This window comes from Cinclus cinclus, chromosome 9, assembly GCF_963662255.1.
Source record: "Cinclus cinclus chromosome 9, bCinCin1.1, whole genome shotgun sequence".
In the NCBI taxonomy this organism is placed as follows: domain Eukaryota; kingdom Metazoa; phylum Chordata; class Aves; order Passeriformes; family Cinclidae; genus Cinclus; species Cinclus cinclus.
Window position 1 is genome coordinate 3,350,230 of NC_085054.1, and position 16,617 is coordinate 3,366,846.

At 41.0% G+C, this 16,617-nt stretch overlaps 1 protein-coding gene across 1 annotated transcript in view; it reads left to right on the top strand.

Moving 5' to 3' along the window:
• Positions 1–8,057, top strand: part of KLF7 (KLF transcription factor 7) — a 58,317-nt gene extending 50,260 nt beyond the window's left edge. The window contains exons 3-4 of the mRNA XM_062498410.1: positions 1,070–1,193; positions 8,006–8,057. Of these exons, the coding sequence (XP_062354394.1) occupies positions 1,070–1,193; positions 8,006–8,057 (176 nt within the window). The remainder of the gene's footprint in view (positions 1–1,069; positions 1,194–8,005) is intronic.
• Positions 8,058–16,617: the final 8,560 nt, after the last annotated feature.

Sequence of the window (16,617 nt, forward strand, 5' to 3'; positions counted from 1 at the left end):
GTTATGGGGCAGATGTTATATTTGAATGCACACTGATGCATGTGCACTGAATAAGGAAAAGGGAGTCATGACTTGGGGTTCTTCATCAGAAGGTGTTAATGACTCCACAGATGTTACACCATGGCAGACTTTGATCTGCAGAGACTGATGTGCATTAGAAGATAGATAGATAGATAGATAGATAGATAGATAGATAGATAGATAGATAGATAGATAGATAGATATGAACACAGAATCATAGAATATCCTGAGTTGGAAGGGACCCACAAAAATCATTGAGTCCAGCTGCTACCAGCAGACTAGAATCTCTCCTGTCTTACCACTACACCTGCCTTCACTGCCTACCAATACACTGCCTTCAGGGGTATTGTTAATATTTTGGGGCAGAATAATAGCTGATGAAGGTGTAGTGCAAGAAGCCTGAAGGACCAGTGGATTCAAAGAAGTAAAAATGTATCCTCTCACACTCCATGACCTGACACATAATTTCTTGGATCTAGGGGTAGATTTTGTTGTCAGAAGCAAGTAACAAAGGTGCAGTCCTTGGAGGCAGCAGGCGTGAATGCTTGAGGGGAACAGATGCGAGGCTGGCCACGCAAAGAGTAAACTGAATCAGGGAAAAACGTGTGATGCAGTAGTGGTGGTCACTCAGGAGTGGTGCACACCTGTACAGTGTTCAGGTGTTAGTACAGTCACTCAGGTATCACAGTAATGTATCTGGCAAGCTTAGAGCAAGCTGAAAAGCTGTTTGAAAATCAAGCTTCAGCCACACAACTGCATAGGTGTTTGAGGACATTCTTAGGGCTTCAAAGGCCAGATGGCTGGTTTTGTTAGAAACAAGATACAAGTTTGTGCAAGAATTTCAGCTGTGGCAAAATCTGGACTGGAACTATCCTCAGTGCAGTACATCACAAGCCCTAAGTTATTTGCATCCCAGGCTGACCATGAATTGTGTGATGGGCTAACCTACTCAAGTGGGTTAGAGGCAGGGTGGGAGGACATGGGGCTTCCAAGTTGAGTGCTCAGTAATGCTGCTGCCACGCTGACTGTTCTCTCCTCCCCTCTGCAGGTGAGAAGCCTTACAAGTGCTCGTGGGAAGGGTGCGAGTGGCGTTTTGCACGGAGCGACGAGCTCACGAGGCATTACAGAAAGCACACGGGTGCAAAGCCCTTTAAATGCAACCATTGTGACAGGTAATGCAGCTCCTAACGTGGTGTTCGAGAAAACTGGACTTTTGTGACTGGCATGGAGCCACCAGCTCGCAGAGACAAGAGAGCTCCCAGCAGAGAGGCCCCTTCTGTCCCACTTCCTGATCCCTGTACCATGGAGGGACCCTCTGCTCAGCCCCTGTCCTCTCTGCCTCAGTGGCCAGGCAGGCTGGCAGATGGGGAGTTCTTCCTAAGCAGTCTAAGCTGTTTCCAGCCTGCAGCACAGAAGAGAATGTGGGACCAGGTGTAGGTCTGACTGAATCCTGCTGGTGTCTGTTGTGGCAACAGGATTCAGTTTATAGGGCAGCTCTTGTTTGTACTCTTACAGCAGAGAAGGCATCCAGAGGGCCTTAGACTGTTTCAGTGATGGACCTCTCAACAAAGCATCTCCCCAGCTTTCTGTCTCCTGATCCTGTAAACCTGGTGTGCTCACAAAGGCAGAGCTCTATTTGCTCTGCTTCAAGGACTACCCCAAACACCACTGCTGGCTACTTGCATTTTGGCTGTGACTCATGAAAACATTGGTGTATGGCCGGAGGAATGGGGAGTGTGTGGCTGTTGTGCCACAAGAACCCCAAATCTATAGGAAACTTCTAGGGAAAAAGCATTTAATTTCTTTATGATCATTGTCTTCTCTTAGCACTGAGTCCAGGGCTCCTAAATAAAAGACAATAAACGGCACCATTTTCAAAAGCCCAAGAGTGATTTAGACACGTTTTACCATTCAAGTTCATGGGGTTGTTTTGTGTAAGATCAGTATCACTGCACATTCCTGCTAATTAGTGAATATTTTCCTACAGTTTTAAATCTCACTCTTCACATCTGTTTGAAGTGGGAAATTGTGGAGGGAGCAAGGCCCCTGACAAGGCCTCCTTGGAGAACTATCCCCTAGATAAGAATTGCTCAGTCACAGTGACTGGGCTAAGAGACCCTTCTCCTCGCTTCGGACCCCGCTTTATCTCCTTGTAAAACTATTGGTCATATTTCCTTAGCCCCAAACCATTGGTCATTCTGTCAAGCCATCCTTTCCTTATAAACCCCCCTACTTTTGCCCAGTTCAGTGGAATGCTGCTGTCCCTGGACTCCCCTTGGCAGAAGACAATAAAGAACCCTACGGAACCTCTACACAGCGCTCCCGGTCTCATTTCTCTGCACCGTTCAAAGGTACCTTGCAAGCCGAGCTGAAATCACTTGGAGCTGAAATCAGTGTAAGAGCTGATGGCCTGAACTCCAGGCACTGCTTGCATCTTGATACCTTGTGCTGAAGCCTGCCTGAGACACCAGGAGAGGCTGTGCCTTGCAGAACTCCCTACCCGGGTACGTCGGTGGTGGCAAGGGCTTGGACCTCAGACCACTACAGGAAATACTCTGCACCTTCATTCCGTGAGGGCCCAGATTTAAAAACCTGACAGGTGGGCAGGGCTGAGGTTGGTTCCTGAGGAGCCTGGCACGCAGCAGCGCTCTGGGCACTGAGAAATGAGGTGTGAGCTGAGCATCCAGCAGCTCCCCAGGAGAGCAGCCCTTACGGCCCGTTTGTACAGTCCTCGCTGCTGTAGCTGCTTCAGTCGATACTGACCTTCTCTGAAAAATCTGGTCATTCTTGCTTGGTGCTGAGTGTTTTTGAAAGCTGGGTTCTTTCCATTTAGAAACAAAAACAAAAGAACATCCTTCTCTACACCCCCAATCCCAAATGATAAGAAATCAGGGTGGAGCAAAAGCAATTACCCCTGTAATGACTCTTGACAGCACTGACAGGATCGAACAATGAGCACTTCTCCCCCACTCACCCCCCCAGCTGAAGATTGGCAGTGCCCTGGGTGAAATCTGGATCCACTATTGAGTAATCAAATAATGTGCTTGCATCTGAACATGTTATCCAGCTTAATCCTATTTATATATATTTTTAAAAGAGGCTTAAGAAAATTACCCATCTTTTTAATGCAGCACTAAGGTTCTCGACTGTGATAAGGAAACGTTTTGTAATACAATAAAGCTTCTAGGAAGCCTCTGGGTACACCAGACCAACAGAGAATATGCGTGGAGAGAGGATGTGTGGGACATAAACAAGGGACCCCATCCTTTTATGGGAAGGAAATTTGATCATTTTCACATCCTGCTTTTCCAAGAGCTTCATCTCCTTAAGTGCTCTTCTGCCCTTGTCTCCCCTCTTCCCATCCCCCTTCCCCCATGGAAGGCTTCCTCTTGCATTATTTTTTGTTTTATCCCTGGATCATCTTTTGTTTGCTCAGAATGAGGGGCAGGATAAGCCAAGTAGGGACCTCTGCAGTTCTGCTTTTGTTTAACCACTCCTGTGAATGAGAACAATTATGTTCTCTGTTTTAAATGAAAGGCATTGCCTTTTTCTTTTCTTTCCTCCGAGTGGCCCCACAAACACACACATGTACACATATACACACAGCCCCAGGGTTTCAGGACAAGCAATATTTTTAGCAGAGATCTAAAGAAATACAGCCAGTATTTTCAACTCCTTGGTCTCTTTTGGCCCTTTGTTAGGTGTTCGCTGTTCTCTGTCTACATATTATCCCTTTCAACCTAGCCCTTCTCTTTGGCAGCAAACTCAGTCACTGCAGTCAAGATACATATCCCTGTAATCATCTAATGCATCTTCTGCTCTTCTGCTGAATCTGTAGATGAAGGAAAAACATTATTAATAAAATTCAGAGTGCTGAGGATTGTGCAGTGTTAAATTCTGTGCCCATGCTATCTGTGTGTGGTGATAGGAGGCAGATTTGTCCTTATTCCCCCAGTTAAAAGTTGCAAGCTTTTACAGTGACAATGCCTGTTCTTTTGCCCCACTCTGCCATACTACTGTTTTTCATTATTTTCTTTGCTACCACCTATTGCAGAGGTCGCCTCAAGCAAGCACTAAAACATGAGCCTAGAACTGCTTTGAGCCATTTAGGCAGACTTTTAAAGATGTGCCTTCCTGAGCCATGGTTACAACTGGGGAACAGTTTCTCTGTATTTGAACTGCTACCCTTTATTGCACTCACCGTTATTGACAGAAGCTGTGGCCACTCTCTCAGACATGCTGGCTTGTTAGGTTTTAAGGAGCTGACTGGAGCTGTTTTAACAACACTGATGTATCCTATGCCTGTTGTTCAGAGCTGAAGGCTGTATCTTGGCAAACAGAGCATAGAAGGGGTGATTCAGATAGCAGAGGGGGATGTTGTTCACACAGTCTGGCTGCAGTTCCCTTCCAAGACTGTTTTCAGATGTGCTTGTGTCTCTCACCTTCCGACCAATGTCAAAGGAGTGTTAATGTCCTCTGTGTACAATTTTATAACAAAAGAGATAAGAAGATGAGATTCTTTTCTCCTGCCGTCCCAGCACCATGGGATATGTAGGGTCCCCTCCTATCCTAACACCATGCAGCCCACAGATGACATTGTTAGTCATAGCTGGCAGACTACTTTGAATAACGTCATATGTACTGTAAATGGTGTGTGGCTTTGTGGCAGCAGGAGAGAAAGGAGAATCAGCTAAAGTGGTGTGGAAAGCACCCCAGGAAAGTCCTTATTGCCTTCCAGGTGCCAGGGTTATGCTGGTTATTAGCATTCCTCAGGAACTTTGCTCTTCAGAAACACAGACTAGGGTTGTTCCTCACACAGTGCAAGCCCTCAGCACTTCAGGGGGAAGAGTTTGACAGGGTAGTGGCACTTGCTGATTGTACATAAATAGGTGTTTAGGAGACAGCAGCTTAGTGCCAGACTGTTGGGACGCATATCCCTCTCTGAGTGTGTGCACATGCGCACATGGTTTCCTTGTGGATACCAAGCTAAGAGTGCACTTAGCTGGAATGAACACATCCCACAGTGGAAAATCCACAGCTGGTAGAAAAGATGGCTGAGCAATATATTCTCTCATTGTACTTCCCTTTTTTCTCCTTCACAGGCTTCAGTGCCAAGCAGTATTGTGTTGCTAAGGAGATACAGCAACAACAGAAAGGAAGGAATCATGTTTGGGAGCAGGGAATTCGTGTATCACACATCTCTGTATTGCTTTTATAATTAGAGTGTCTTATTCTAGCATAAACTGTTCTTTCTAGGAAGAGCTAGACTGGGGGAGGGATGACAGAGAAGGCTGTGGTGGGCCCACGTGTGATGTGCAGAGCTGGTCTGGAACTGAAAGAGGTGTAGAGCCAGAGGTGCAGAGCTAAGTCTTGTGTCATGGGCAGGACTAGAGACCAGCAAGCCCCTGTTTTATGATTTTTGAGGAGAGCAGTTTCCTTTTACAGCTTATGCTGTGGAGCCTCTTCCACTGCTGCCTCTAGTCACAGAAAGAAAAAAAAAAAAGTGCATCCAGTAATCAGTATCAACAATGTGATTTAGGTACAAAAATTCTGTACAGATGGCTTTACAGTAGAAAATAAATATCCACATCCACCAGCCTTACCAAGAGAGAACTAACCGAATTAGTCAGCAGGAGAAGGTGAAGAATTAGTATTGTATCATTTTATTAGCTATAAACTAGTCAATATGGCACCATTTTATTACCTATAAAAGTATTATAGATGCTAATATGGTAGTTATTGATGTGAAACAATGTACTGAATCTATAATTTTAATAGATCTGGCTGTGGTGTGACTCAGCATACACTTTCCTGGGTTGCATCTATAGGAGACAATTGGAGAGGAAAGCTGTGCTTGGGTGGGGGTCTTATGACTAGTCCTAGACTGAAGTGCCAGCTGGTGCTTGTCTTTTTGGCAGCCACTCAAGCTGTTGTTTTGTTTTGGCAGCTCTTGGAGCCAGAGCATGCTGCTTTCTCAGTTTAAGATTGATGAGAGAGATGTTGGTGCAAGGGTGTATTTTGTCACTGTGGGGCTAGAAAATTCTGGCTGTGAAGAGCCTGCTGTGTTGAAGGTCCAGTGTCCATTGTCACATTCATGTGTGTCTTGCTGTGCCTCATGTAGGACCTTGGAGGAATACCTTCTCCATCCTGTTTTGCAGTCTTTAATTTTTGCCATTCTGAAGGTATTAACTCCCCTGTAAACCCTGCCAGTAGAGAAGAGATAACTTGAGCAGACCTATGCTCGTTGCTCATTCACAGAAGATGAGTAAATTACTTTCCTTGTGGAAGTTGTCTTGTTTTAAGGTTTCTTTGTCTTTAAAATGTACCTGTTGATCACTCATCTCTGCGTGTAGATGCAGATTGATGACATGTGCAGTGGAATACTTCAGCAGGACAGAAAACATCCCCCAACTACTTAAAATAGCTTCATTTTTATAGTTCTTCTCTTTCTCAGCCTTTCTCTGCTTAGGGTCTTTATCCTTTGGGTATTTAGATTGACTGGGGTTTTTTTTTTTATCTATCAGTACTGGCTTTTTGGGGGGTTGTTTAGTTTGTTCTTCTGCTTCTTCTTTCTGAAAACTACAAAACACTCAACTACTGCTTTTTTAAAAATACACTCAGGGCTCGTATATGAGCTATCTTGATTCTCACAATAAGCCATTTGTATATTCTTCAGACCATTATTGGTGGCTGCATTATACTCTAGTTCTGTGGGGCACTGAAAAGACATTCCAGGCAAATAATTTCTGTAGGGAGCTTTTCCTAGTGTTCTTGGAGCCTATGGAACCAGTTTACTGAAAAGCCACAGGTATGTGGGGCTTGGTGTGATATCTGTAGTAAAAGTTTTTAAAATAAATAAGCCAGTATCTTGTGGCTTAAGGTGGAAAGAAGGTAAGCCAGAATTTTCAGGGACCTTGAAAACCTCCAGTTTTTAAATGCTCGACTGAAGTTTCTAGTAGAAGTTTAATTTCTGACTGTGTCTGAGTCCTGCCACTGTGACAGGCTCCATCTTAGGGCTGTGGGGTAGGCAGCCAGAACCACTGTCTGCTTCTCCTGTGGTTTGCTTTCTGGTGCCATACATCTTAGAGGACACTGTGATGGTGGGTGTAATGGATTGGTATTTTCAATCCCATATCTAATGGGTATGGAGTCTATCTCATCAGGATCCAGCTACATGTTCAGAATGACAAAACATTATGTTTTCTTATGGGATGGAAAAGTCTTTGTGGATAAAGAACAGAAGTTTAAAGCTCAAGTCCTGGCTTTCTTTTTTCCCCCCTGGTTTTACCACACCTGTGTGATTTACAACTTCCTTGCCTCCTCAGTCTTTCAATTGTCACTCTTACAAAATAGGCATAATATCTTCTGTCAAAACCCTTCAGGGAGATAATATTCATCAGAATACACATATTACCTACCACCCAGATTCCCTGCTGAGAGGAAGGGAGAGATATGAAGCCTGATGGATTGTCAGCCTCCAAATTCTGAACCAGTGTTCCTTCCAGTTTGGAGTTAGAAATGAGAATTCAGCTTTCAAAACTAGCATAATTCTGCGGTGTTTTTTGCAAGGAGTGGGCACTTGAGAAATCTGGTATTTTAAAAAATGTGTTGCTGAGTACTTGAATAAAACGGATTTATTTATTTTTTTTAATATGCAAACACACGCATACTAAATATTTGGTTTTATAGTGCAGATGCATAAATGAGCACTCTTCCCTGATGTCTGACTCAGTGAAAGAAGCAAGAAGGAGAGGAACAGGGAAAGGATAAAAGTTGTGTCTTTAGCTGCTGAAGAGCCAGAGTAGTTGCCTATCTGTGGTCACAGAGGTCAATCACACAGGCTTTGGTGGCAATCCATGGATAACCCAAGGAATGTCTCTAAACTGGGATCTGTATTTTCTCCTGTACACAACAAGGAAGGAGCAGAAATCCTGTTTTCCAAAATCCTGTACTTATTTCATTTCTTGCTTGCTTTATATTGCAGGTGTTTTTCCAGGTCGGATCACCTCGCCCTCCACATGAAGAGACACATCTAAATATCAGTCAGCTTGGCATGGATGTCATCTGGGCTAAGTGTTGTGAGATGAAAGTGGAACTCAAGTTACAACGTGCTACCTTACAGGAGAAGAGAACTTGATCCCGTATAATCCTCTGTACAGGGACCACATGCTCACAGTGTCATGCACCCAGTTACACTTCAATACCTACATCAGTTCTTTTATGCCTTGCCCCAGCTGGATGGGAGAAGACGCAGGCGAGGAGATGCTATAGAGGTGAAGTCAGTGAAAAAGAACAATTACTTACAGTACTTCATCCCTCTTGGATTTGTTTCCTGTTTTTGCCAATGGAAATCAAAGGAAACAGAGGAGGCTTCCCTGCAGTAGGACGGCAGTAGGAGGGGCTTATCTAACTTGCTTCTCAGTGCAACTCAGTAGAAGAATATGTCGTCTTGAAGTTGCATATTTGTAGCACTAACTTTCTTTTTAAATAGACGGGGGAAAAACAATGACCTAGAAAACCAAATCCCAATTTGGTAGCCAAAATTAACCTCTTGGTTTTTTGTTCTTTCTCTCAGAATTCTTAATGTTCAGTGCATCAGACTTCTCACAGACACTTTGACCTGTCTTGGTTTTGGTTCTTCTTCCTAGAACTGAGCTATTGAGATCCTTTTAAGTCAATACCAGTGGCCTTAATGGCAGTAGACTGTGGAGTGACACTTGTGACACAAACATCCTCTTTTTGGCCTGAGTTTATGTAGACTTCACGGAGGATTATATTTTTGTTGGTTGTTTCTATTTTAATTTTTTTTTTTTTTTAATTTGGCTATTGCACAACATATGCACTAGGGACTCTGGAAGCTGCTGCCACGATGGCTAAGTAGCCAAGGGATAAACCCCTGAGATACAGCACCTAATATCTCTGTAAGCCTCACCTTATTGCCATAGTTAGGACTTCTTCTTTATTTTTTGAACAAAAAACTTTAAAAGCTTGTTTGGAAGCTTAAACTTTTTTTCTCTTTTCTCCACAAACAAGTGATCTTCAGAACTCCTTGTCTTCACCTGGATATCAGTCTGGGACTGGCCACACAGGCATGACTACAGGATTCCTTCCACATCATGTGAGCATATTAGCCACAACCCACGGTGATTTAGTGGTGAATTATGTTGCTTTTTTCTTGCAGTTCTTCTATTAACCAATTTAAAACATTACCTTTTTTTTTCTGTAAAGAGCACCTGCAGACGTTTTAATTTAAACCTGTTTATTGAGCATCTTACACACAAACTACACCCCAGGCCAAAAATCCTACTCCAATCTCTGAGTAGGAAATCAAGAACCTCTTCCAAGTACAATGGCTTCATTCAGCATTAGCCCATTAAAGAAATTATCAAAGTCCTGCTTTTCTGTTCATCAAGTTGATGCTGTAGCCCACTCCTATATGAAAAAATGTAACCATGTGAGCGGTGAAGGAAGGGATTTTGCATACAGCAGTGAGGCATTTCCAAATGATTGGTCTAAAGTATTACTAACCTAGAGGTCCATTTTGGCCTACGGTGTGCATCATCAAGGAGAAGTGGAGGTCTCATGCTCACCCTTCCATCATATTGATAATTTGATTTCTTTGGCTCAAAGTGGATTAAAGTCTTCATTACAAAAGGAAAAAAAAAATAATGTATTGCCATAACTTGTATTTGAACCTATTTGGCACTGGCCCTGACTCCAAAGACTGCATTTAGGACCACAAAAATGGCCTGTGCAAGCAGGCAGGTGGTCATTAGGTTGTATATTTTGTATATTGCGGACCATCCCTGCAAGATGTGTCTAGAAATTAAACAAAATAGCGTGTGGTCCACAAATGGTTGCTGCTCTTTTATAATGTATTAGCCAATTGCCCTTCTTTGACTGTTTTGACTCATTGACTGTTAAATATTTCCCCTAATTTATGTTTTGGGAGGTAAAATTGTACTCTAAGGGGAAAAAAGAGCAAACAAGAAACTCAATAGATGTTTTTAAGAGCTGTCACCGGGATCCTTGGCACTTGAATTCTCAGCATTTTTCAACCTTTGGTTCCAGTGAGAGATTGAATTTATTCAAAAGATGCTGGTTTTCCTCACAGTTTTCACAAAACACTGTGACTGTCAACTGAACACTTTGGGGACAGGGGGGAAATACGATGTCTGGCCCATATGGCATGAAATATGGACCAAAATCTAACCATCTTTTAGGGCAATGATGTAATATTCGTGATAAGAGCATGAGAGAGAGTGAAAGAAAGTCAGAAAGAAAGAGAGAGAGAAGAAAAATTGAATTTATTCCAAAGATTTAAAACTAACTATACTCTATATGTGTATATATATATGCTTATATATATATATATATGTATACATTTAAAAATTGCAGAGCACTGCTTGCTGACAATCTCGTATTTCTCTACTTCTGTATTTGCATACTTTTTATGGCCATTCCACCCAGCTGTTTCACTGGGACTGAGGGCCCTAGAATCCAATTTGTATTGGAGTATATAGAACATCCTGCCAGATCACAGGATCACATAGTATCCTGAGTTGTAAGGGACCCACAAGGATCATCAAGTCCAACTTCTGGCCCTGCGCAGGACACCCCAAGAATCCCACCGTGTGCCTGAGAGTGTTGTCCAAATGCTCCTTGAGCTCTGGCTGGCTTGGGGCTGTGACCACTTCCCTGGGGAGGTTTTTCCAGTGCCCAACCACCTTCTGGGTGAAGAACTTCTTCCCAGTGTCCAGCCTGAACCTCCCCTGACACAGCTCCATCCCATTCCCTTAGATCCTGTCACTGGTCACCACAGAGCAGAGATTGGTGCTGCCACTCTGCTCCCCTCAGGAAGATGTCTAATGGGAACGGAAACCTCAGCTGTGTGAAACTGTAGAGCATCCAGTGAGTGCATTAGATTTAAAAAAGTATAAGAGAATCCTAGAATTTGCTTACTGTAGTGTCCTAAAATTTATGCTCTCAAATTCTCCACTATGATATTAATTGGCTGTGAATCTGCATAAATATCCTCCTTTGCCATCTGAAGACACCTGCCTTTAGACAAGCTATCAGTAATATACAAACCTTAATTATTAAGTGATGGTTTAAACACCAGTCTCTATTTAAATTGGAAAAAGTTACGCCAGACTGTTTTTTAGTTGTCATTTATGGTCTTGTTGTCATCTTATTTAAATATGCCAGAACAAGGGCCCCAGGGGGAAAAAAAGCTGAAATATCTTTTTAGTTTGTTCAAAAGGCAGGCCTACATCTAAATCCTGGATCCAAATAGCCTAAAAAACATAGAAAAAAGGGGGGTAAAAGGCAGATTTCAAGTTTCTCAGGCTTTGTCGCAGGTCTTGAACTCTGAAGTCAAAATTTGAGCTTTGGAACCACCTCTTATGTTCAAAAAGGGAGATATTTTTCAGCTGTATATATGGTGTACCCACTCAATCTCTTGACTTCAGTTTTTGGGTGCTCATATGCAAGTGTCTTAGTCATTACTAAAATTTTGAACCACAACTTTGGTATTTTATAGAAGGAGTCTCCATTTTGGAAAGGCATAATTAGTGACACACTCCAGGATTGGTTTTTTTACAATGACAAGTTTTGTTTCTTTGCTGATATTCTAAGCTGTACACTTCAAACTTGTGTAGTCTGTTAAAATTAATTCCTTTTTGGGCCTGTGTCTCTTTGCTGAAGTTGTACAGTTGTCCTCTCTCTGTAAATTATGAATAGAATCAGACTAAAGAGGAAAGGCTCTGTGTAAGACTTCTTGAAAGCCAACCCATAGGTCTGGTGACAGTTGAGGACTGAGTTAACCAGCTGTAGAAAGGAGAAGCTTTTCCTTTTTTCCTTCAATGCAAGATTTATGCCTATTTGCAAAAGAGAAGCCATTATAAGAAAGTCAGATTGTGGTTCCCAAGGCCATGGAACTGTAGGATGAGAACAAATTGAACTAAAAGTCTCACAAAATAGTGTACACCAAGGAAGAAACTAAAACAAATGTGAGTTTTTGTGATTTGCTAAATAATATTGGGGATCAGAGCTGTCAGTCATAGAATCATGCATGTGGAAAGGGGCCTCCAGAGGCCATCTTAGCCAACTTCCAACTGGAGCTGGCTGCTTATGGCCATATCCAGCTGGGTTTTAAGTATCCTCAAGAATGGAAATTCTGCAACCTCTCTGTGCAAGCTGTTCCAATATTTAACCACTTTCATGGTAAAAGAAAAATAAATTAAAAAATCTGTGTGTCAAGTAGGAATTTTCCATGTTCAAACCTGTTTTCAGTGCCTCTTCCACTGTGCACCTCCAAGAAGAGTCTGGCTTCTTCTCTACAGTCTTGGCTAGGTATTTGGAGATAGCAATAAGATCTACACTCACCCTTCTCTTCCTAAGGCTGAATCATGTCTCTCAGCTTGTCTTTATCCATCATATGTTCCACTACCTTTGTGGTGACTCTCTGCTAGCCTTTCTCCCATATGTCAATCATTTTCTTGTAATGGGGAGACCAAGACAGAATATTCCAGGTAAAGATGTGCTTCATATGTGACAGTGTTGATGAAATTTATTTATTCTGGATTTTTCCATTATCTGAGACAACTTAAAGTCAAAATTCTATTTTGTAAACTGACTTATAAAATATTTTAGGAAGCACTGTTATAAATAGCTTTCTAATCAAATTTTCTGAATCTGTGCATAAAAATACGCTTGTAGAAATACACTTCTGTACCACCAGCTTGAGGCCTGGCTAGCAAAATTCTGTTTTTCTCAACATGATCATTGAGGTTCACTTTGAACTAAAAAATGTATTATTTCATTTGTACTGTATCAAATACAAAGACACATGATGCTGTGTTTTAGTCACTTCTTACACTAAAACAACACTTCAGTGCATCTTTGTTCTGTTTGGTTTTCCCCTTAGGAGATAAAGAGAAGCATAAAATATCAGCTATATCTTATAGAGATTGGTCTAGGAGTGGATGGCAGAATCCAGAGTATTTTTCATTATCTCTGAGTTGTTCTTTTTCAGTAGCTGGTACTCAGTCTAGACAGTTGCATCACCTGGCTAAACTGGCAACTGAAGTGAAATTCTGGATTCTTTCAATGTCTTGGACAAGGCCCTGAGCAGTCTGATCTCACTAATCTTTCTTTAAACAAAGGTTTGAATGTTGGATTTGGTGACCTCCAGAAGTACCTTCCAATATTTCTGTATTTCTGTGATTCATTTCACAGCTCTCACTGGTTAAATGTGTACTGGCTCTATTTCTTCATAGTCTTGCGCTGATGAAACAAACTGTAGGGCAGATTTGTAGGTTTTTATAGAATTCTGAGAGTTTCTTCCTTGTTAAACTTTATAAGGTTTCCTCATGAGGGAGGCCTAGAGAGGAATAAATCTTTAAAAACTCCAAACCCTTAGCATACCAGTTTGAAGCAATATCACCCTGATATGTGTCACAGCTGTAGGGACCAGCCAGATATTATGGAAACAGGTTTGCTAGCCTGGAAGACCCATGTGATGTCTCAGAAGTGGTTTCCAGGATCTGAAATGTAAGCCAATCAGCTGCAAAAGTGAACATTTTTTTTTTTTTCATTCATTCTTTTCCTCAGATTTTTTGGAGTTGCTATTTTTCTTGGGGTAGCACATTTTCACTTAGTGCATGGGAAGCACTGACCAAACACAGGTGGGGAATCAGAACCTAAACACAAGAGGATCCCTCAATCCTTGCTTTAGGAACTGTTTTAACTTCAGGCATAAAAAATTAACTAACCACCATGGTGTATATCTAAAGTGGAGCTGATCAACACTTCTGTTGCAGTGATTGAGTATATCTTAGCTGTGACCTTTCTGATATCTACAGAATCAGGCTTTCTCCCTCATTTTTATCTGATCCCTAGACAATTTGGGGTTTGGATCTAATATAAAGGTTGCTCCTCCTATTTAACACATTTTGTCTGTATACAAAAGAGGTGGTAATTGGTACTTTTGACAAAGCTGATGAAGTTCAACTTCCTTAAGTGTTTCCCTTCCTCTCCTCTTAATGTATGTCAAAATTTTTAAACTCAAAAAAATTAAAAAGAAGAAAAGTTTGTAAATAATTTAATGTTACAAGGCCAGCACTCAGTGGATCAAGGGCTTTTACTCTTGATTTCATTCAGGACTTGGCACATTCTGTCATTCCATCCAGTAAGACTGTTTTTGAGCTTTCATATCCTGGGTAATGCTCTAACCCAGAACTTCTAAAGTACTTTTTGCTGATTTCAGATAGAATTGCACTTGTAAAGATATCTACATACCAAGAAAAAAAACCCTAATGCTTGACAATAACTAACTTTTTCTTGGAAAAATGGAAATATTTTTCTCCCAAGATATTACAACTACTCGTTGAGAAGCCTTGCCTGTCTTTCATTAGCATTTACACTACACCTTCATGAATGATCTTTTCCAGATCGAACTTGGGTGTTTTTCTTCCTTTTGTCACACTCGTGTATCTTTTTATTAATAGTTTAGGGATGGCTACTGCAGTCTTTCTTCTCCACAGCTCTGCACAGGCTTGAGTGGCAAGATTTGGCATTGTAAGGACCATAGGATCTGGCCTACCAGGTACTAAGATCTGTGTTGTAAAGCTGAGAATTTCCTCCTCTCTTGGAGGAAGAAGTCTTGAGAATACTTGTGCTATATAAGTTATATATATAATGATGTAGTTGTATATATAAATTATATACATAAAAATGTTGAGATGGGGAGTAGACTGCCTTTATCACCTCAAAAATGAATTTCCTTACCTGAAAACTTTCAAATGCAGGCATCATTTTAGAAACAGGGTTTTATAGTTTTCCTTAATGCTTGTTGATGGCATTTTTGGTGTAATAATTGAAGTTGGAACTATAAAATTTTCAAAATGAAAGCTTTGATGATTTTTTTTTTTTAAGTGCTTTGGTCCTAACTTCTATATACTGCCAGAAAACAGGTTCTCCACCTTGTCTCTGTGTGGGTGTGGATGTACAACAATATACTGTATATACCTACACAGAAGACCAAACTGAGCTACTGACTTACAGTTTGTAGTAGCCAACCGTGCCTATTGCTTTCATTTAGGGAGGGCACTTGCTGTTGCCACTGCATTTTAGGAATCATGTCAGCTTCTGTAGGAAAGTTTTCAACAGTGCTGAGAAATACATGTTGCTGTGTACTGTGAATGAGTAGGCTGCAAATTTGGGGATTGGGAGGGGAGGTGGGAAGGGAGGGGGATGAGGGCTTCGCATGTACACACTAAAGGGAATTAGAATGGACAGAAACATGGCAATTTTAGCCTTTATTGTTGGGCTCTTGGGGAAACGAAAAGTTAACATGCAGTCCCTGGAAGGCCTGATGGCTGGAAGGGCTCATCTTTATGTTTTGCAACGTATGTTTTTACCCATCACTCTGTATTTAAATCCCCAGACCTGTCAGATTCTGGAAGTAGATCAAAACACTGGTTTAAACACTACTTTGTTACCAAGGCCATGTCTCTACCAGGGAAGCTGCTCTACATTAAAATCAGTCTAGCTAAATCACTTTGTAGCTGCACCTGTTGGGTGATTGCCTGGATCAAGTTTGCATTGGCATCCTATGCAGTTAAGCTGAAGTGTAAGAAATGCTTCAACTAATTAAGATACCTCTACAGGAAGGTTCTTGCACCAATTTAAGTACCTGGTTTTGAAATCACTGCATATAAACCATAGCAGCTTTTCTCTTAGAAACAAGGCCTTATTTTGGCATGTCTGCTCATCTAATTTAAAAATAATAATGCAGGCTGAGATTTTTTTTCCTTTCAAAGTGACCTGTGTTCCCCCCTTTTTTTTTTTTGAATCTTTTCTTGCTCTCTACTGCACATTAGATTTTTGTTTGGGGAATTTTTCTTGACAACAACAACAAAATGTATGAATACTCCCTATTAAAAAAACAACAACAACAAAAAAAAAAAAAAAAAAACAGAAAAAAAAAACAAACTACATTGCTTGAAGGACTTTCATTTTGCACTATAATTTTTCTTTTACCAGATGTGTCTGACAAGTGCATTTCGGAGATGCCCTCGGTCACGTTCTCTCAGGCCTACTCTGGTATTTCTAATATATCACAGAAGTACCCAATCTTGTAGCCCTCAGTTCTGCCTTTTTTTGACATTTTATTTTTTTTAAGCTTTTTATATATATATATATATATATAAATATATTACTTTGTCAGTTTTTTTGCTGTACAAAAGGTCTTAAGATTTAAGAATATTATTTGTATTATATGATGGTGGTATGTTAATGTTACAAAATTATTAATGAAGAAAAAATTTATTTTTGTTACTGGTCTGTTTCATAATTCTTTTTTAAATTGGTATATTGTAAGATATCTATGCAAAAATGTTATGTGACGCATTTTTATTTAAGAATGTAATATGTGTAATAAACAGTAGAATGTGTTTGGCCCAACAGTGCTTAGTGTGCCTTGTACATTATTTCTTTATGAAAACTTCAGTGAAGAGTGAAATGGCTTTTGGAGTATCAGTTAAGGCTATGGTTCTGTAAACAGTTACTGACATAAAAATACAACTTCTAAGT